We start from the raw sequence: 21,177 nt of genomic DNA, 5'->3' as shown, positions 1-21,177 counted from the left end.
TGGGGGGAAGGGTGCCCTTTTTTGCTTTTTTTTTTTCTGGAATTCTCAGGTTCACCTAGTGCTGCGTCGTGTAATTCTCCTGCCACCCAAGGACTTGAGAATGTCATCCACCATGTCCCATACACCCATTCCCACTGTCGATGAACTACGGAATAATATAGAGTTTGTTGCTATTGCTCAGTTTTTCCACACCTTCCAATCGGCCTTTCAGCCGTGGCCGGCCGCCAATGACTTTCAACGTCAGTTGACGCGGCTATCCTCTCGTAGTGGACGTGGTAGTGAACAACCGGAAGAAGTCCATGCCTTTGCCACAGAGGTAGGTCAAGTTTTTTCGTTATTTTATTTACCTCTATTTGTGCAACATTTCTTTGCACTGCATGATTTCATTTCCTATTATGAGCGTGGACTTTATTGTTTAAAAGCGAGGCATAGTCGGTGTGACGAGCTGTCGTTGATAACAATAAGATAATGGAAGGAAAATTAGATAACTAGAAATAAAGTTTGGAAATAATAATGCTTGTTATTTTGTTAGGACTTGGAACACATGCTGTTAAAGCCTGAAGAACGCCATCGTTTGGAAGAACTCATTGTACGCATGCTTCGCTTATTGACTCGCAATCGCTTCATCAAGTATGCCTTTTTGTCTTTCGCATCTATTTTACTGTTATCAAAGTGTTAAACCGTGAGGAACATTAGTGATTCCACTTGGCAAATGTACTTTGCACGAGCTTTCGATAAGCGCGTGGACAGTGAAGATAATCCTTTTCGCACGGACCAACTTGAACACGATGACAAAATGGAATCTACACAACAGGACACCAAAGACGAAGAAGAAGAAGCTAATCACGAACTGTCAAATTCACGATCAGCCAATGAACAATTGAACAACTTTTTCACACTTCCACTTGATGTCCGTGTTCATTTACTTCATCTCCTTTGCGAAGTAAGTGATGCCCTCATTACGCTAGTTGCTTGTTATGGTTCCTGGAGTTTTCAAGCGATGCACCAACTAAAAAAATGACTATTAGTGGCAATTAGAGGATCCCGAACGTTTCCGCGAACATTTGGCCAGCGAATTCGATGCGATTCAATGGGTGAGTCAATTGTTGGTTTGCAATGATAGAAAAGTTCCAATGGAGCTAATTGTTATGATATGGGTTAGCGCGTAGATCCTATCGGTTATGATGCCAAAGGCAATTCTTTCTGGCTGTTTGATGGTACATGGAAAGATTGAATACCGTCACCTCATCGAATATGCACTCATCAGCGAAATGTAGATAATCGGCTCTATAAGGAGTCTCCTGCACCTCCCAAAAAGAAAAAGAGCAAAGCGTCGCGTAAACCGAAACCAAAGGTGGTACCTACACGACGAAGTACCCGCCGAAGTGCGCACACCGAAACGCCTGCCGTTGAAGAAGAAGAAGAGGAAGACGAAGACGAAGAGGATTGGAAACCCTGGAAACTGGTATAATTACGACATAGACAATTAATTTTGATCAGAGTGTGTGACTGAAATATATTTCGGGCTTAGGTTTGCTTGACTAGGGAAGATTGGGAAAAGCTTCCGAACAAATTTGTGAAAAGCGCGCATCCGGATGAGAAGCAGTTTTACCAAGTGCTCGTGAATGACGTTTTGCCCAAAGTCATTCCAGTATTGGAAGAGCACGAGAAAGAGCTCAAAAAACAGGAAGCCCTGGCCCACCGAAAGCGAAGTTCACGACTGATGATTCGGGAATTGGAAGCACTCGAAAGAAGTCAGCAGATTCAACAAGCCGAACTTGCAGCCGCGGGTACCAAACGCGTTTCGTCTCGTAGGGAAGAAATGGCTCGCAAACGTGAGGAACAACAGAAAGAAATGGCCGCCAAAGCTCGCGAAGAACGATTGCTTGAACGTGAAAGACGCGTCCTCGAACGTGCAAGAGCGGCAGAGGAAAAAGAAAAACGGTTGGAAAAACAAGCCGTCGCTGAAGCCGCCGCAGCGGAGGCGGCGGAAGAGCGCAAAAAACAGAAACAGTTACAACCACCGTCAGGCGATCGACCGCCCGTCCCCACAAAAGGCAAACGTGGCCGGAAACCAAAAGCAGCAAAGAAAGGACGAGAAGACGAAGAAAATTGGACATTCAATTGCGTTTGCGGGGTCTCTGGACAAAATATCGTAGTGTATCCCAACACGGCATCCAATCATTTTTGCTTTTGTTTTCTAACGCAGTTTCTTTTCTTTACTTTTTTTAGGATGACGGATCTCCTATGATCGCCTGTGAACGATGCGGGGTGTGGCAACACATCAACTGTCTGAGAAAAGCAGGTGCAATTGATCCGCATTTAAAAAGCTTGGATAAATGTATTTTTGTTTGCTCTCAATGCAAGAAACGAAAGGAATCACAGGAGGATCAGGAAGTCGATATTGACGGTATGGACGACACCCCTCGAGAAGGATATGCTGCGAAATATGTAAAGCGGGACTTTGATAATCGAATGCGCATGCCTTTCGGAGCACCTCCGCCAGCTGTCAATCCACCATCAACCATGCCGTCCATCATGTCTTATCCAGCTCACGTGGTGAATGGGTATTCCCAAGCAGCACGATTACCATCTCTGCAACCGTGGTATCCGCCTGTCAGTCAACCCAATTTTGCTCCACCGCCATCACAACCCAATAAGATGATGCCACCCTATTACGCACCCTATCCACCTGCCGCAAGGTCTCCCAATGGGTTGCCAACGGCGACTCATGCGAGCATGCTGCCTCCCATTGTTCGACCTCCTTCAACTTCGCCGACTCCACCTTATCCTATGCATCATTCATATGGCCCAATGTCAACTCCACCTCAAAACTTACCTCCTCAGAACTTACCTCCTCAATATCGATTACCGCCCATGAATGGCTATCCTTATCCGCCACAAGGGCCCCGAAGAGACCAACCTCCGACACGTCCTTTGAACGAATAACGAACCAGTCGTCCTCTTTGTCTCTTTCTCTTTCCCCCTTCTCTTCGTTGTCTTTCCTTTAGAGCCGAGTACCGCAGCGATACACATAAAATAGGTTGTGGCACCATTTTCAGAGGGTGTTACATGCTATCAAGAATCTATTATTTAATTGCATAATCAAGATGATAGATTGATTTTCAACATGGAAATAAACAAAAGATATTTAATCATATGTTACAGATAAGAGTCAGCGGAAGAAGGAAATAAGGGACAAAAGGAAGGAACCATGGTGGATAGCGTTAGTCATTACAAGAAGTATAGGGGGAAAAAATAGTAAAACGATATGTCTAGAAGCTTGGGATAATTGTTTTCGTCAAGGAAAATCGACTATTATGAGAACCTGACCGGGAAAAGGAAGATCGATTTTCTTCAGCCATATCATCGGTGTCTTGCACTTTCTCGTTTATGGCATCGGATTCTTTTGATGCGAATCGCAGCTGTTCTTTTCGAGTGACGTATTTGGAGACGGGATCATAGGATTGGGGATAGGCGTAGTCTAATGCAAAGGTCCGATCCATGTCGCCGGTAAAGTTATACTCTGTGGAATCCTGTCGTAATCGTGGCGGTAGCTTGGTCGGTGCTGCGGTGGAGTGCGTGGTAGTGATTGCAGCTTGGGCCGTATAGTGGTTGGAATCATCGACGGTCTGGCTGTCCTTGGCCGTCTTGCCTGCAGGATTGGTGGTGACCTACGGATTTTTCAATGAGTCATAGCACAGCAAACGTCAGAGCATGGCGACTTACCCAGTGAATGGTCGCTACATTAATGACAACATCAACAGCACAGCATGTCAAACACAGTAGTCCCCGTTCTCGGCCTCCGAAGAGGATCAAGGTAAACACATTTGCAAAAGAAACGACAAGGCACACCACTGAAGCGACCAGCGTTCTTTGGGCCACGTCGTGCAATCGAGAATTTCTCCAATCAATAGCCGCGCCTTTGCCAATCCTTACGAGGGGTTTGATGAAGAGGATGGTCATGTACAAATTAAACACCTACAACCGCACGAAATTAGTGGCCCATTGCCATTCATACAGAGGCTATACACTTACGAAATCGTATACTAGCAATGGTATACTGGCAACCGGCTGTAGACCAATGATGCAGATTCCGGTTTCGGTAATTTCGGCAATATGGAAGATAAGCTGAGGTTCCAAGAAACGGTTAATGTTTGATCGGATAGATATTGTCGTTGCCAACACTGTACCATCAGAGTAAAAATGGCAATATAAGGTGTCATTAGGATGACATGGAATCGATAAGATTTGGTTCTCCAGCGCGATTGGCGAACAGAAGACACAACCCAGACTTTCTCAGTCAGCCTAAAATCCAGTGGTATAAAGGATCGCATGAATAAATGGAAAAGGCCATCATTCCTGTAGATACTATTGGGCACATTTTTACCATGAATACATCACAAGCTTGGTTCCAGAATAGAAAATATCGCATGCCATGATAGACAACATGCACGATAGATAATTGTCTATGATCAATGGTTGTTAGTGCATGGACGCTTGCATCCTGTGTCTCATTACTTACTGTTGTTGGTCGATATAAGGACAATACTGGAAACGCAAAAGGCCCAAGAGCAAACATACAGGGCCAAAACGAGCCATCGCGAATAACTGAGGTAGGTAAATTGGACGTTGAAGGTCTTTACCCCAAAGAGAGTCGATAAAATGGATACAGAGAATAAACACACGAGCTGAGCTGCCAGTTCTCCACCGTCTGGTTGAGCAGTGGCAATAAAAATATGCGAATCCATGCAAATGCCTCGTTTTTGTGTTGCTGGCAGTAACAGGAAAAGGTTAGAAAGAAGAGGATAGGAGGTAGAAAACGACAAAAAAAATGTGGCAATAATAAAGAGACAAGAACAAAAATAGGTACAATGACCTTTGCAGCTTATTTGTTGGCCTTGGTCTCTTCAGAATACGAGTGGCAATTTTAGAATGTCAATTACACAGAGAGTGCACCATCAAACTTGATTAACGTCCGAAAATGGCGATATGCTTGTGAGCTCCTTAATCCTTCCACTTGTTCTGTGTCACCTGCAAGCTTATTGCGACTGAAAAGTTAAACCGATATCGCATCAACAGTAGCACGAACATCATAAGTTGAGTTCGGTATCTGGTTCGATGAAGTGATGGTTCTAGTCACGGAGCCCATTGTTCCAGTTTAAAGGGGTCAAAATAATGGGCGTTCAAGTGGAAATTGTGCTTGGTCCTCGAGTCCAAGTTTAAGGCCATGTGCGTTCCGATGATCCGCAATTTCCATTTTGGTCTATCCGAACTTTTGCACTCATCCATGCTCAATCAATAGACATTTTCAGTGTATTCTTCCCAACTTTTTTTTTCTATCAGTAATCAAGTATCGGGTTTTTGCCTTGAAGCTCATTGTTATTTGTGCTTCACTAGACCAAAGATGCAGAGTAACACAGGGTGTTTAAAATTTTGCCAATCGTCCCCCAAGCTGCAACCTGTTTAGCACCACCTCCACATGCTTATTGACACCCGCGTGGTAAAAATTGAATAGGGGTTAACAAGATGCCTCCAGTCAAACAGAATTGAACCGAGTATCGAAAGATGCTGTTATCTTTATAGTTTTTCAATTCCTCATGTTTTTAAATGTCGTCCATCTTTTTTTAATAGTCAACTTACGTTCTCCTCATATGTCAACGCGTGGCTATTATACCTGTACAGCACGGGGGCTTTGCGGATCGCGGGAACGACAGCCTGGTGTCCGTCAAATTGATCGTTTGTGAAACATTCCCACTCGTCATATAAAACAACCTACACTTTTTGAAGCAGTAAAAAAATAATCGACCCATTACTTTATTCAGACTCTAGGGAGTTGGCAAAATGCAGTAGTATCAATAGCTTCTACTTCAGAACAGATCTCATGAAGATGATGCTCGCCGAAACTTGACTACTTGACACAAATGCGTTATGTGATATCGCAAGGCTCATAAAGAGGGAAGACATAAGTTTATCAGACGAATCGACAGTGAGCTGTCGCTTTTGGCTTTGGCGTCATTCTTTTTTTCTTTGTGAAGTTGATGCATTTTTGCTGTGGTCGTGCAGATCGACTTGTTTATATTGCGCTCAGCCCACTCATTCCGCAACTTGAAAAGCCCGCTGGATTACAAAGCTTGAATACCATACATTTACAAACATGGTAGGTATTGCTGCTAAGAGTTGGGAGGATTAGAAATGAAATCACCGAGATCTGGTTTAAAGGTTTTGTCTTCCATCGTTGGAGTACTGTTATATTGTTCCCCACTCACCCCCCCCCCCAAAAAAAAAGAAAGGCAGAAGCTAGTATGATGATAAATTACTTTTTTATTTATTTATTCGTCAAGTAACTTGTTATCTCTGCTCCGTGTCTGGAATGATAGGCTCATCGTACATGGATAGTCCGAGATTTCCCATCTCTTAGAAAATACTCCCAAAATTTCTTCCCAAAAAGAAAAAGAAGGGTTCAAGAAAATCATAACCACTGGGTATCGTTTTTTTTTATTCCAAATTCACAGGAAAATAGAATCACACACGTTACCTGTTTTCTTTTTCCTCAAGAGTGTTGTCTCATGCAAGTGATGACTGAACCGAAGGTGTACAAAAGACAGACAAAATCAATATCATGTGAGCTGAATACACTTTTTAAGAGCTGTAGTGCTGTCGCAACGAAACATTGGGGAAAACAGAGTTGTGGACTGGTCGCAAATTGGAAAATGAATTTTCTTTTTGTCGATATGGCGTGAAAAAGGCGCGAGAAATTTGTGTAAAGTTGTCACGGGATCGAGGAAGAACAAACGAAAAAATAAAAGCTTAAGAACTAGATCAAACAACCCATACTGCGGCCAGCGGGAGGAACTCGCATCTAGTAAGGCGAGCGTGGACGAGGGGGATAGGGTTCGTATCGGGGAGGCGGTGGGCGACGGTCAAAGCGATCATAACGATCGTAACGATCTCTCTCATAACGATCATAGCGACCATAGCGATCGTAACGATCTCTATCATAGCGGTCATATCTAGGAGGATCATAGCGATCCATATACGAGCGATCGTAATAACGATCGTATCTGGGATCATTGCGGGGATATCTCGCTAAAAAAAGTGAAGAGATGTGTTAAAAAGAAGACATGTTTCAGACTGAGATAAAATGGAATACTTGCGTCGATCACCACGTTTAGGTGGGCCATAGTAACGTCCCGGTGTTGGTGTTCTAGGTCTAGCACGTCGTGCCTGAAGGCCATCATGTTATCAATTTTTTGTCGTTTCTCTTCCGGACCTCCTTATCAAAGACTGTACCTTTTCCACGGTGACAGTTCGACCGTCAATTTCGGTGCCCGAAACGGCTTGCAAGGCTCTATCGGCGTCCTCGGCTGTTTGCATACGAATGAATCCAAAACCGCGGGATTCACGGGTGTGTGGGTCGTACATGACTTCGGCTTTTTGCACCTGATATGTGTCAAAAAGATAAGCATTCTGTTGCGGGGGAACAACATGTGTCATTGCATTATTCGTACTTTGCCATATTTGCTAAAAAGTTCTTCTAGTTCAGCACTGCTTGTTCTGATGGAAAGGCCAGTGATGAACAAGTTATCACCAGGATTTTGCTCGTTATCGTCACGACTGTCATGGAAGCAATGGATGAGAATTCTAATGGCAACGCAAAGGATGGGCTCTTTTTTTTCTTCCACTTACATATCGCCAGGTGGCGAACGGCTTCTATATCTGGGTTCTCTAGTTTCTCTGCTATCTCTGTGGTCGCGGGGAGGCGAGCGGGAACGTGAACGGCTAGGTGGGCTGCGGCCCCGTCCTTCAGGCATACGTGGCTCTGCATTATTTAACTGGTTTAATGCCATTGATACAAGATGGGCACGCTGATAGTGGGGCTGCGTTGGAGTTGGGCTGCTTACCGGCGTTACCAATATCGCTCATCTTTCTACAAGAAGTTAAGTTGGAAAAAGCGCAAGTCAAAGTATCGAATGCGTGGTGTTAAAAAACATGTGTGCAATGCAATACGTCATCTGAGTGGCTTAGATGACCCTTTTGTCAATACCCATCGATTCACTCTCTCAGTGAGAGAAAACTTCCAATGCATAAACTTGTGAATGACCGTACAAGACTCATCTGACATGTAGTAACCATGGACTATTCTATATTATTGGTCATCGACTTAAGTATTTACCTCGAAAATAGTACGCATAGCTGTATGGGAAACGCACGCATGCGTGCTTTCTAGATATGAAAGCTCTAAAAGCATACACCAGCCGCAATCATTTTAACTTATATCGATGATGATATCCGTTGATATGTAGTAACTATGGATCTTTTTCATACTATGACCACCAACACCCGGTCTTAAATCTTTAGCTCAAATTTATGGCGGCTTACAAAATCAGAGACTTCTCACGTATCGATTCTTTGGAAAGGGCTGTGTTCTTCACACCTTGACAAAAAAACTACATACCATCCTTCCATCAAGACAGAATTTGGACCATGATAAAATCGAAAAACTTGAGCTGCATTACTGTATTCTGGATCAACTGGAAAGAAGGATGACGTTTTCTCTCCAAAGATGTCACTGATTTGTTGACTTATGACTGGCACTATTATTTTTCTATTCTTTTTTTTTTCTTCAAAAAAGGAAGAATACCATAGCTGCTGTGAAAGCAATGCACCCTAGGAGAGATAAAAGAGGATGTCTAGAGAATAGAAAGAGGGTGAGATTAAACTTTCGGTGGAGAGGTCAAAAGTGTAAGGCGTAGTGACTGCGGATTCGACTCAAGCGTGTCCGAAATGAACCGAACGGAAGGGGTTGAACAAAGAAGAGCGGAAAAAATAACACAGCTCTTCTTTCATGGCCACTTTAGATACGCAATATTCTTCACTGGGTTCGGGCCACGCCTCAGTAACCGTGAATCCTCATCGTCCTTACTACACACCGGGACTACATCATGAACACAATTACACTTCAATATCTTCCAATGACACCATCTCCGGGTTAACCGCGGATGTCTTGGACGCCAAGGAATCGTCTATGCAGAGTTTCACGACCCGATTCACGAGCTTTGCCACTTACAAATACTGCATGACCATGTTAACAAGTCCATTCGAAGTGGGCACCACTCTTTTGCAGGTGCAATACTCGCCCCACGAAGACGTCGAAGTGATTGCGCAGACTGACGGACAGGTCATGACACCCACAGTTTCCAGAGTAGGGCCTCTTCCGAACAAAACTTTTTTTCTTTTTACGCTTTTTTTTTACCTTCTTAACCGATGGTTTGGAAAAATTAGAGCGCGTCGCAGTTTCTGTCAGACGTATCGTCAAGCGAGGATACGGACGATGATGCGGCATTTTACAGTATGCAAGACCGTCAGCAAATAAGTATCGCCTCGAGCCGAAAGAAATACAAAAGTTCAAGCGACATTGCATACTTGGTAGCGAGAAGCGTGTATGACGAGGAACACCGTCCAATTTACCAAATGGCGCCCATGGATGGAGGCGTCTTGGAGATACTGCGACATATTATGAAGCAACCCACCGAGGGTTGGAAATCCTTGTTTAAGGGTGGGTTCAGCAATAATCGCCACAAAAAGAAGGCACATACTAACTGAGCATCGATATTGGTAGGTCAACGGGTCACTTGGATTTATGAAATTCTGCGTGCATTACTACAACCGACATTGCAAAGTGTTCTGAACGATATATTCGGGTTATACGACGATTCTATTCCTTTGATGCATCTCGACAGTGCCACTGCCAATGTTGCAACATTGGTAGTCAGTCATCTCGTAGTAGGCGTGCTGTTAAGTCCTCTGGAAATCATTCGAACAAGGTAATTGTCGCCTAAACGTGAAAAAAAAGTACTGCGGAGTACTGCGAGCTTAAACCTGTATGTGGTTCATAGGTTAATTGTGCAATCAGCTTCGCCTTTGCATTACAAGTACAAGGGCATTCTTCACGCGTTACGGACCATGTGTTCGGAGGAGGGCGGTCTTCGCAGTGTATACCTTTCCATCAATCTCATTCCCACCATTTTATATCACATCATCACTCCGCTGTTATCGAGCAGCACCCCTCTTATTGTTGACCGCTTACTACACATTTCAGCATCCGATTCCCCCATTTTCTATGGTGCAGCCGAGTTGGCCCTTCAAACCATGGGATTGATTGTGAAATTACCTCTAGAGACCATTCGCAAACGATTGCACTGTCAAGTCCCCGTATCATCAAAGGACGGACGATTTAGAACCGCCGTAGCGATTCGCACTGTGCCTTATAAAGGAGTGCTAGACGCACTGTACAAAATTATGAAGGAAGAAGGCACCAAGACAAAGCGAAGTACCCGACCGAAACAGGTGGAGATGTCTGACAGTGACAGTGAAGAAGAGGAATTCGATCGACCGGCACCACCGAAATCGAACACGAGTGCCTGGGGTATTCGTGGATTATACAGAGGTTTTGGTATGCAGTTGGCAGCCAATATCATGGTATTTATCTCGCACATGATGAATGGTATTGAAGGTAAGATATTACAATGACTCTTTCCTTTTATATATCCGAAATATTAACCGGATTTTGTAGATGATTTTGATGGGATCATTTGAACCATGGTTTAATGTTGCGGCTACCCGGAATGATGTACTGTATGATCAGCGGCATAGATTATTGCAAAACTTGCATCAACGCAAATCAAAGTAAAATGTCAATCCTCGAGCAACAAAGAAAGGGGTTATGCACACGTTAGATGATAATGTTTTGATACACAACTTTGCGCCTTTTGACAATTCTCGGATCCTTAAGCGCGAGGAGTACTCCACGAACAATGCATCAATTACCTATAAAGGAGCGAGGCCGATTTATCTCGGATATGATCTTTAATAATACTAACATAAGATGGCTCGAACAATAAGCTGTGGCAGGAAACAGGATCACCGAGGCTTAAAGTGTCTTATTGGGTAGGGTGGGGCTAATAATGAACATAATCAGAATTCCTGCAACAATTGCCTTTGTGAAACCGACTCCTGTTTTAAATGTCGGCCCTTGAACAGAAAAACATTCAAAGCTGTGGCCACCAAACGTTTCGGCATAATTCTTGCTTTGACAATGACACTCTACCTTGTCTTGGCATGCCTTCTCACGGCACTGTTCACCGTTCAGTCATGTGAAGTACCGCAAGTCACCTTTCAAGCGCCAACTCATAGGAAACGGGTCGCCATTATAGGTTCGATATGCTCATGCTGAAGCCATGCATGCACGCATGCTTGTCGTCACTGATAAGCAATTCTTCTCTAACTTTTGCTTTTATCTGTAAAGGTGGAGGTGCTGCAGGAACTTCAGCCGCATTTTGGCTTCGCAATGCTTTCCCGGAAGATGCAGGTGTCGCCGTGTCAATGGACATTTACGAACGTCATGACTACCTTGGTGGACGAAGCACGGTCGTCACTGTCAAGGACGATCCTGCCCTGGGAGTCATTGAACTGGGCGCTTCCATCTTTATAGAGGACAATTATAACCTGATGAATGCTACCGAAAAGTTTGGATTGAAGCTAAAGGTGCTAACCGAGGACGATAATGGCCGCGGGCTTGGACTTTGGAACGGTGAAGAATTTATCTTTGAAGAGACAGGCAACTATTACTGGGATGTAGCTAAAATCATTTGGCGCTATGGCTTGTCGCCGATGAAGGCAAGTATTTTCTGTATGTTAAAAATGAAGCAGAAATGATATTCATGGAATTTTGTGTTTTTTTTTGCGTTACACCAGTTAAAACGCCTAGTCCCTATCATCATTGAGAATTTCAAGGCCATCTACGATAATGATGCCACGCCTTTCCGAGATATCCCTACCGTGCTTGAAAGGCTGAACATGGAGCATTTAATCAATGCCACAGCCGCCGAGTATCTTGAAGACGGGCAAAATTTTGATCAACGATTTGTAAGAGAAATTGTTCAAACCGCCACACGGGCCAATTACGGACAAGATGTTCACCTTCTGCATGCCTTTGGTGCTTTGGTAAGTTAATTTCAACACTATTTGCAAACTTCAGCGATTCAGTGAAGTACAGGTGTCAATGGCAGCGGCAAAGGGGGCCTGGTCAGTGCAAGGCGGCAACTTCCTTATCTTTGAAGAATTCGTGCGACGCGCCAATGCCGAATTGCATTTGCAAACCTCGGTCACCAGCATTCAAAACGTGACTGATGTGGATGAGCATGGTCTTCCCGTACGACGCTACATTGTCACCACCGCAAACGACGAAAGCGAACTTTACGATGCAGTAATTCTGGCCACACCTTTGGTAATGGGATACTGAAACTGTAATAAGCACTACAGCAAGGCTAACGGTTGCTGATAGCATAATGCTCAAATCGAGCTTCCTTTTGCCAATACAGATACGCACCGTACATACCATACGGTCCATGTCACATTGGTTGCGGGCGTTCCCAATCCCGGATATTTCAACCGCGACAAAGACACTATCCCGTCATTTATTGTGACGACAGGTCATCCTCTAGGTACAAATGTTCACCAGGAAGGATTCGCCAAAATTCCATGAGTCTTATATGCGCCATCTCACTCTTTTTGTTGTGGATTGATAGGTCATTTTGAGACGGAGAATCCACCGTTTACTACATTTGTAGTTCACCGAACCATCGAGACGGGCGAAAGCGTGGTGAAAATGTTCTCATCGAAACAGATGACAGATGATGAGCTTGACAAGTTGTTCTACGACCGTAGCTGGGTCTATCGACATCGGTGGGAAGCTTTTCCTAAACTGTTTCCTGTCACATTAAAGGAAAATACCCCCGACACATGGCCATCTTTTGTGCTGGATGGTTTCCAAGAAGAAACAGGCTCCAGCGAACATGGCATCGTTTATGTAAATGCATTTGAGAACGTGATCTCGGTAAGATCTGCATATCTCTCTCTTTTTTATATACAGTACAGCTAATTAAAACTGATTTTAGACCATGGAAACACAAACGATTGCTGCCAAGAACGCAGTCAAACTGATTCATGGACGTTGGTGCGGCCATTCATCGTCATTGAAACGAGGTTGTGTAGCATTTGGCGATGGATGGGGTGGATTATGATGAGGAAGAGTTTACTAGATAGACGTCCGACATGTTCTCTAATTGGATGTTTCTTCGTGCCATGTGATCCGAAAAAAATGTGTGTATAACCCGCCATTCGCCTTCGCTACTTGGCATTGTGTGACCTTTGTTCTTGATAAACACTTGAGACGTTTGCGCAGAACTGGAACATAGACGTTGAACCACTTGATACTATATTGAATACCAAAAATAGGATGAGTCTCTTTTTGCTTGTTGGATTACATGTGGCATCCAAAAAGAAAACTTACCTTTTTCTTGGCGATCTCAGGCTTGCCAATGGCAGGGTCCTTTTCTCCCTGTGTGATTAAAATGTAGCCCGGATAACCTTCGCCGACAGGTTTATCTGAGCGCTGCTCTTCTAAAAGATAGCCGCTGATACTGACAACGCCTCCGAGATTACGGATATCTCCAAAAAGCACCGTGTCCAATGCGACCGTGCCGCCTTGAGAAAAGCCAAAAAAATAGATATTCGGAGGTTTGAAACTGCTATGGTCGATTAAATGGTGCAGTAATTCCGACATCAGTTTCCGGGTGCGCATCAAGGTTTTCATACGGTCTGGATTGGCAGGAGGCAACACTAGCGAGAAAGCCATATTTAGAAAAAAAACGATGCAGGCCAATCATCGCATGGATTTTTAATTTCATACATTCGCCCGTCAAAAAATCAAATGTGGCGTGCCATTGATAGCTGTCCTCCATATAAGGAACAGGCTCAGGAGCTTGTACCGCGAGTATGGCAGTTTGCGGTAACTTTAACTTGGCCCCAAGATTGGCAAAGGGCTGCATGGTGTCTCCTAAAAACCATGTCAGTGAACAAAAACAAAGAGGAATACCAAGATGAATGTACCGAGTCCGTGCAACAAGATCAGGAGATTGAGATCAATGCCATCTTGACTTGGTGCGTAGTTGAATCGAAGCGTACACTTGGACTGAACAGGCGCGGGAGCTTTATTGTTGGCAACATTGGGTTGTTGTACTTCAAGCTTTTTCATGGTGATGCGTCTGTGGATTGAACAACGCGATGAACCACCGTTCGTGATTGACCCGAATCCATGGTCTGTGACTATCAAATCCCAGCCATGAAAATTTCGATGCTATTTCAGTGGCACGCACCCTGTATCAATGACATCAGACTGTTATCAAAAGAGGCAAAATCTTTGTTTTAAACGATAACAATGCATAGTAGAAAAGCACTACAGATGCATTAGTAACCGACGGACTCGCCCGTTCATAGCAGCAATAGAACAATTCATTTTATTCCGGTATGGACTCTGATAATGATAAGCTTTGCTTACGATCTCGTTTGCCTGTTTCCTTACAAGCGATCGCGCTGTTTCTATTCCCTCATCCGATTACGATGTTGCGAGAAAAGATAGTCTGAAGAAAAAGAGACGGTTTTTAATTGATGTCTCTCGTAAGGTGCTGGAAAACTCTTGGGAGGGGGCGGGTGCTCGGAGGATGTCCGTAGGATTGTCACACCATGATAAGGACGGGGAAAAAATGAGGCAAAAGAGATGGATCTTTTTCTACATGTCAACATAAAATATGAAAGCACTCTATTTTTCTTCTTACTTGATAAGTAATCCTGTGTAGATACTGATGCGCAAAAGATATGCACCTGTTTGTTTTGCTAAACAAATTATCATGCGAATGGGTTCCTTTATCCAGTTGCACAGAACGCATCCTGTGGATCACCACCGACAAAAGTCCGCATAATCATCTCATACAACCATCACAATTCATTGCCAAGAAAATGTGAGAAAGCAACACAAAGGCCAAGGCATGAAAAGACGTAAATGCACTCCAACCGCCGATCCATCTCATTGCGGAAGTGGCAGTGGCCACTTTGGAAACCGATGAATGAAATAAATCGGCCCACATTAGGTCAGTGCAACCAACCAGACACCTACCTTATGTGTCACAAAACCCGATCCAAGCTTGTGTATCCACTCCCTACCTAGTTTTCTTAGTTCATGTTGTCTACTTTTTCTTTCTCTTTTCTTTTTACTTTGTTCTTCTCACAGCCACCATGAGTTCAACGGCAGTGAGGTAAATCGATCGCTTTTTTACCATGACAATGATATCCACCCCGCTTTCGTTACTTTGACTCACATTACTCCAACTGTGAAGGGTGGGTCTACGAGTTCGTCCTTTGACCCAGAAAGAACAATTCAGCAATTGTGCCGAATGTCTTACATTCATTCCAAATGAACCTCAAATCCTGATCGGTACCGACAAGTCGTTTACGTATGACTACGTGTTTGATAGCGATTCCCATCAAGCACAAGTATACGCAACCGCGGCGGCTCCCTTACTGCACAAGTTCATGGAAGGGTAAGTGGCAACTTCCATACATGAAATATCATATAAATTTCATTTGTGCCACGAAACAAAACGGGGCAAAAAAAAATCCCATTTCTTGTGATTCCATCCCCACATGTCCAATGACACATTATTTCTTAATCGCGCCCTTCTCCCGTCCCCCTTATTTTTTTTTATCTTTTTTGCGCACAGAGCTTGCGGTCTCTGAAATAGAAGCTAATTTCGTTCTCTTTTTTTCTTTCTTTGTTTGCTTTTGATAGGTTCAATGCCACCATTTTAGCTTATGGGTATGCAAAAAGGAAACAATAAGCAAAAGATTAAACAATGAGATGGCCTAGTGACTAATGCACAACGACGTAGTCAAACCGGTTCAGGCAAGACATATAGCATGGGAACTGGTCTAGACAACGGTGCCAACCCAGAAAACGAAGGTAGATTTTTTGTTTTCATTTCGTGCATGTCCAATTTTTTGTCGCTTAGCTACATGCACTAACCATATATGTCCGACCCATAGGTATTGTGCCTCGCTGCATCGTCGAGCTCTTCCGCACATTACAGGAGAAGGCCGAGGCGAATCCTAATTTCAAATACGAGATCTTTGTATCGTTCCTTGAACTTTACAATGAAGAACTGCTCGATTTGCTCAATTCACCCACAACGCAACGACGTAAAAGTGGGTCCATGTCAATTCCTCCTACCGAGGTCACGATCCGCGAAGATATTGCTGGCAACATTTACTGGAGTGGCGTCAAGGAAGAACCTTGCTACAGCCCAGAAGAGCTTTTAGGGTATGCCTTTTTTGTCAACAAATATGCGCGCGTCCGCCTGATCACCCACCATCCAGATATTAACCCCTAACAACCTATTAGATTCCTTGCCAAAGGATCACTATGCAGAACAACCGGTTCCACAGACATGAACTCGGTTTCTTCTCGATCACATGCCGTATTCTCAGTCATCTTAAAACAACAACGTCCAGATGACAATGACGAAAACTCAATCACATCAATCACCAGCAAATTCCACTTTGTTGACTTGGCGGGATCAGAAAGAGTAAGCGCTTTTCTTCCTTTGTTTTTATTTGTATGAGATGGTGCCATTGCTCAACGAGTTGTTTATTTCTCCATGAATTAGCTGAAAAGAACCAATGCTCAGGGTGATCGTGCCAAAGAAGGCATCGCTATCAACTCGGGTTTACTTGCTCTTGGCAATGTCATCTCGGCTCTGGGAGACGAAAGCCGACGGACGGCCCACGTTCCTTATCGAGACAGTAAATTGACACGTCTGCTGCAAGATTCACTCGGAGGCAACAGTCAAACTCTCATGCTGGCATGCGTTTCCCCTGCAGATTCCAATTTTATGGAGACATTGAATACTCTCAAATATGCCAATCGAGCGCGGAATATCAAGAATCGAGTCACGATCAATCAAGATTTTGCCGGTAGTTCCATTGAAGTCAACCAATTACGTGCTCTTGTCACAAGACTACGCATGGAAATCGCTTCTTTACGCGCCAATGGGGCCGACAATCCTTATACTTCACAACGAAATGATGAAGCACACGCATTGCGTGCAGAGGTGGTACGCTTGCGCGATCGTATTCAGGATCTTTCTACCAACCTCATTCAAGTAACAAGCGAACGTGACACCATGGTGATGGAACGTGAACTGGGCGAGTTTTTGGAAAACAATGACCAGCCATCATCCCTCGCTTCACCAGACGCCGCCAACACCGCCAACGATGAAAACCGCATTCAGATGCATCCCCTGATTGCTCAATATCAAAAGACAATTCAGGATCTCCATAATGAACTTGCCGATACCAAGGATCGATTGACGTTTTTGGAAACTACTAAACCTTCGTCCATCCATGCTATGGCTTTGGCAAATGTGTCTACGCCGTCCCATTCGGCTCTCACTTTCTCTCGACAACGTCAGACACCTCGATTGGAGCCGAGTCTATCTACCAGTCAACGTCGCCGCAAACCTAATCGACGTCGACGTGTGGCCCGTATGACTCACAGTTCGAGTAGTACAACCACTGGAGCTCGTTCATCACGCACCGTCAGACGGTCAGCTAGGGGCGCCAAGAAAGTTCGAGAGTCATCGTCTATTATGGACGATCCCATGGATGGTCTCGATGATGAATATATTGACGAGGCCCCGGATCAGGAGAACATGCATCAAGATGTCAAAGAAAGTATCGCCAAGGCTCGAGCCGAAATTCGAAAGGGTATGGAGATGCTTGAATTAATTAAGGCAAGTATCATAAAAAAACTATTGACTTGGCTGTTCTTGTTGTTATTATCGATTAACACCTCGTGAATCGCGTGTTATAGCCTCTTGAAGACACCGCAAATGCATGGGAAGAGGAATTAAAGGTATGTCGTACAAGGCCAACTGTCATGTTTCTTTAATTGTGTGTTCTCATTCCTTGCCCCCTACTTTTTTTGATCTTATTCATTGCAGGCCTTTGAGGAAGCCGAAAAAACATTGTATGGAGGAGAAAAAATTGAGCGCTCGGGATCCGATGAAGGCAATTTCACAGCGACCTCTTCCTGTGTTGATCCCAGCGACAATGACTTTTTGGATGACATTGAAGCTCTGGTATAATATCGTACCTTGTCTGCGTGTATCGCTCGAAAAAAACAAATAAGGATCGCATTAACGTGTTGCTATGTTGTTTTCTAAATGTAGGCGGTCCCTTCATGGAACAAACCGGTCAAACCTAAACGCCCGGTGGACGAAGATGGTCAATCTCAGTCATCCTCCCAGCAAGATAAGCAAAGCTTGCCGTCTGTGGATTCAAAAACTTTGTCCTTGGATGCCGATGCGCAAAAATACAATCCTCAACTGGTCCGCATGTTTCATCAGATTCAATCCGATATTCGTGTCAAGGAGGAATTGGTCCAGCATCTTGAAAAATCCGAAACGGAATACGCTTTCATGAAGCGCAAGTTTGATGACAAGATCAGCCATTTGCAGTCGCAGTTGGCGGATTTGCAGAAGCAAAAGGACACTGCTTTGTCGCGTACCAAATCGGCCTTCACCAACAAATCAGAAATAGCCGCTCAAATGCGTGAGAAGCAGCAACTGATTGAAATCCGTCATGCCTACGAAGGCAAGATGAAGAGCTTGCTTGCGGAAATCTCCGAGCTGAAGCGTAAATATTCGCAAACCACCATGACCATGCAAGCGACCCGCAACCAGAATGAGTCTTTATTGCGATCGTTGCGTGTGAATGTCGAGACACTGAAAGTCGAGAAAAAACGTATGGTGAAGCGGATGAAGCAGGAAGCCGAACGAGTACGGGAGCAAATGTCGTTGCAAGATCGTAAGATCCAACAATTGCAACGGTTGAACGCCGAAGCCAACATGGCACGACGTCGTCTTGAACGTGAACATGAGGCCCAAAAACTGACACTGAAACGTCGCAACGAAGAAGTGATCATGAACAACAATCAGTTGAAGCAACTCACCAATATTCTCAAGAAAGCAGTACGCGAGGGTGGTGTACTGGACGAGCGATTGCTGGGTAAACTATCTCATGTCATGGGCGGAAGTTTTGCGGCTTTGGCCAAAGGCAATCTTGGAAGTTTCTCACGACGAACCAGCCGTCAAAAAAATCCCATTCCCGTTGCAGTGCGCGCCGCACGCAAGAAGCAGCTATTGGATCGTGCTCTTTACCAGTATATTCAGGGAAAACAAGCGGTGGTGGAAATGGAGCAACTACTCTTCCGTCGTGAACGTCTGGCCGCCGAAAAGCTGGAAGTCGTGGAGGAAAGAAAGCATATCTATCTGGCAGAAAAGGAAACCGCCGAGAGTACCGGCGAGCCCATGGATACCACCGCCATTGAATTTACCGATGAGCGTATTGACATGATAGAAGCCGAAATTTCCTACTTGTCGGCACGTATTCGAGCTCTACAATCGGAAGCGGCGGGTGAAGTGATTGCTGACGATGCTCCTGAAGCCACGGTGACGACTACCGAACGGTCTGAGAAACGCGTCACCTTTGCCGATGAAATTGTTACCACGGACACCGCTGCTCCATCTGCCAACGATGAATGGGCGGATATGGATGCTCTCGAGGAACAATACAACGTACCGAACGCGGCCGCACCCGAAATTGCGTATGACGTTACGCTGAAACTGTTGCGATCATTGGAACCCGATGAATGTCGAACGATTTCAGAAGCTCTGGTGGATGATATCATGAATATTCGCATGAGCGAATGCAATCGTCAAGTGACCATGCAAAGCCTTGAAAAGACAGTGCAAGATTTGCGCCGTACACTGATTGTTATGAAACGAGCGGCGATTGCCACCACCGTCGAGAACGAACGGCGAATTCGCAAGTTAGAAGAAAAGTCGGATAAAACCAGTGCCATCGATGACAAGATCGAAGAGTATATCAACAATGGAAACACCATTTTTGATAAAATATATGAAGACGGGATCCGTGGCGTTATTACGACGCCTGAACCTGGTTTAGACTACAACATCGATTCCCCCGGTTCATCTGTCGTGTCCTTTGGCACCACCGGCAGTGCTGGCAGCCACAGTAACGAGGATTTGAACCAACCGCCTACACCTGCATCCCCCTTGACCTCACCCGGTCTCTCTGCCATGATTACCAACAGGTCCACCGTGACCGGCGGTGTGCGAGCGCCTGCTTCGTTAACCGACAAGCGCCTCCCCAATCGCGATTCTACCCCTTCACCGGATCGATTCTACAATATGATCCAGAAACGCATGTCGTGGCAGCAACGCGTCGGCGGATCTGAATCCCCCATTCCCATCACGATGGTCAGTCCCGCCGAATTCACGCGATATACGGCAGACCGTGAATCATCGACTTCCTCCATCCGCAGTAGTCACTTGCGGCGTTCCTCGGTTCAATCCGATTATTCTTCGTCACAAAATTCCTGGAACCAAACATTATCCAGTGCATCGCAGGGATCGTTGCGTAAGCGATCCTTTTCACTTCAACAACCGCCAGTGCCTACACGTCGTCGCGCATCCTTGCGTGAGCTGTCTCTGTTGGGCACAAACGGCACACCCATGATGATGCCCAATCATTCAGAATACGATATGCATCACGGCGAGCCACCATCCCCTCATGCGACAGTATCGTATCAGCAACAACGACTACTTCACAAACGAGCATCCTTCGGACCTTCCGCCATGGCAAGCATGGTCAGTATGTCGACGGCAATGGAACGATGCGGCACTCCCTCGGGAGGTAACGTGTTTGATCGATTATCACAAACACCTACGCGTGCCTCTCGGGCCAAAATGTCCCATCGTCACAGCAGTAGTAGTATGGACGACCTTCGTCAACGATGGGAAACCGAACGAACGACTAGTGCTATGAGTGGCGTCTATTACGGTGATTAATCCGAAGGAACTCGCTTGTTCTCCTATTATCCTCTTATACCATACACCTACACGTTTGGCTTCTCTCTTTTTTTTGTACCGATATAATGATCTTTGCTATACTTTTTGTAATTTATTTTCGTTCCATGCTTTTTCTGTTGTTCTGTTTCGACAGTCGTACTTGTAAAGATGTCATAAACGCAGGATTTTCCGGTTAGTCAACCGTGTAATAAGTTTGAATCTGAGACTTAAGAAGCGACCACGAAGGGATAAACAAATGATAGACTGTACATAGGATGATGATAATAATGAAGTTATGCGGGAAAATAGTATGAAATATGAATAGCGAGTCGAAGCAGATGTTACCAAA

At 44.8% G+C, this 21,177-nt stretch overlaps 7 protein-coding genes across 7 annotated transcripts; 4 read left to right on the top strand and 3 right to left on the bottom strand.

Moving 5' to 3' along the window:
* The first annotated feature begins 28 nt into the window (after window positions 1–28).
* BYT42DRAFT_585861 (uncharacterized protein) lies at window positions 29–3,148 on the top strand. Its single transcript, XM_051570018.1, has 8 exons — window positions 29–316; window positions 533–630; window positions 697–943; window positions 1,029–1,094; window positions 1,163–1,217; window positions 1,278–1,465; window positions 1,532–2,155; window positions 2,233–3,148. Exons 1-8 carry the CDS (start codon window positions 101–103, stop codon window positions 2,947–2,949), a joined length of 2,211 nt encoding a protein of 736 aa, XP_051419366.1. The 5' UTR covers window positions 29–100; the 3' UTR covers window positions 2,950–3,148.
* Window positions 3,149–4,852, bottom strand: BYT42DRAFT_585856 (uncharacterized protein). The gene is made up of 6 exons (XM_051570017.1): window positions 4,526–4,852; window positions 4,391–4,469; window positions 4,194–4,308; window positions 4,039–4,131; window positions 3,730–3,981; window positions 3,149–3,674 (listed from the first exon to the last, which is right to left on the bottom strand). Exons 1-6 carry the CDS (start codon window positions 4,749–4,751, stop codon window positions 3,276–3,278), a joined length of 1,164 nt encoding a protein of 387 aa, XP_051419365.1. The 5' UTR covers window positions 4,752–4,852; the 3' UTR covers window positions 3,149–3,275.
* A 2,393-nt stretch (window positions 4,853–7,245) lies between these two features.
* On the bottom strand, window positions 7,246–7,598 carry BYT42DRAFT_504010 (uncharacterized protein; the record flags this gene model as incomplete). The annotated part of the gene is made up of 2 exons (XM_051564946.1): window positions 7,246–7,443; window positions 7,512–7,598. Coding segments are annotated over 2 exons (285 nt in total), but the record flags the coding sequence as incomplete, so codon positions are not given.
* A 1,227-nt stretch (window positions 7,599–8,825) lies between these two features.
* On the top strand, window positions 8,826–11,065 carry BYT42DRAFT_585847 (mitochondrial carrier domain-containing protein). Its single transcript, XM_051570016.1, has 5 exons — window positions 8,826–9,205; window positions 9,286–9,559; window positions 9,623–9,827; window positions 9,900–10,516; window positions 10,577–11,065. The coding sequence occupies exons 1-5, from the start codon at window positions 8,849–8,851 to the stop codon at window positions 10,597–10,599; spliced, it is 1,476 nt and encodes a 491-aa protein (XP_051419363.1). The 5' UTR covers window positions 8,826–8,848; the 3' UTR covers window positions 10,600–11,065.
* A 151-nt stretch (window positions 11,066–11,216) lies between these two features.
* BYT42DRAFT_123301 (Prenylcysteine lyase) lies at window positions 11,217–13,205 on the top strand. Its single transcript, XM_051562156.1, has 7 exons — window positions 11,217–11,219; window positions 11,312–11,679; window positions 11,758–12,006; window positions 12,059–12,289; window positions 12,347–12,494; window positions 12,591–12,898; window positions 12,960–13,205. Exons 2-7 carry the CDS (start codon window positions 11,386–11,388, stop codon window positions 13,083–13,085), a joined length of 1,356 nt encoding a protein of 451 aa, XP_051419362.1. The 5' UTR covers window positions 11,217–11,219; window positions 11,312–11,385; the 3' UTR covers window positions 13,086–13,205.
* Window positions 13,012–14,270, bottom strand: BYT42DRAFT_123322 (Alpha/Beta hydrolase protein). The gene is made up of 4 exons (XM_051562157.1): window positions 13,954–14,270; window positions 13,754–13,900; window positions 13,355–13,683; window positions 13,012–13,277 (listed from the first exon to the last, which is right to left on the bottom strand). Exons 1-4 carry the CDS (start codon window positions 14,096–14,098, stop codon window positions 13,080–13,082), a joined length of 819 nt encoding a protein of 272 aa, XP_051419361.1. The 5' UTR covers window positions 14,099–14,270; the 3' UTR covers window positions 13,012–13,079.
* A 719-nt stretch (window positions 14,271–14,989) lies between these two features.
* BYT42DRAFT_123129 (uncharacterized protein) lies at window positions 14,990–21,033 on the top strand. The gene is made up of 10 exons (XM_051562153.1): window positions 14,990–15,155; window positions 15,237–15,440; window positions 15,689–15,715; window positions 15,789–15,859; window positions 15,943–16,216; window positions 16,298–16,481; window positions 16,563–17,687; window positions 17,768–17,809; window positions 17,898–18,035; window positions 18,126–21,033. Exons 1-10 carry the CDS (start codon window positions 15,136–15,138, stop codon window positions 20,826–20,828), a joined length of 4,788 nt encoding a protein of 1,595 aa, XP_051419360.1. The 5' UTR covers window positions 14,990–15,135; the 3' UTR covers window positions 20,829–21,033.
* Window positions 21,034–21,177: the final 144 nt, after the last annotated feature.

Source organism: Radiomyces spectabilis (genome assembly GCF_025331425.1).
Source record: "Radiomyces spectabilis strain NRRL 2753 chromosome Unknown BYT42scaffold_14, whole genome shotgun sequence".
Lineage (NCBI taxonomy): Eukaryota > Fungi > Mucoromycota > Mucoromycetes > Mucorales > Radiomycetaceae > Radiomyces > Radiomyces spectabilis.
Note: the sequence above shows the minus strand (reverse complement) of the source record. Positions and strands in the feature narration are given on the sequence as shown.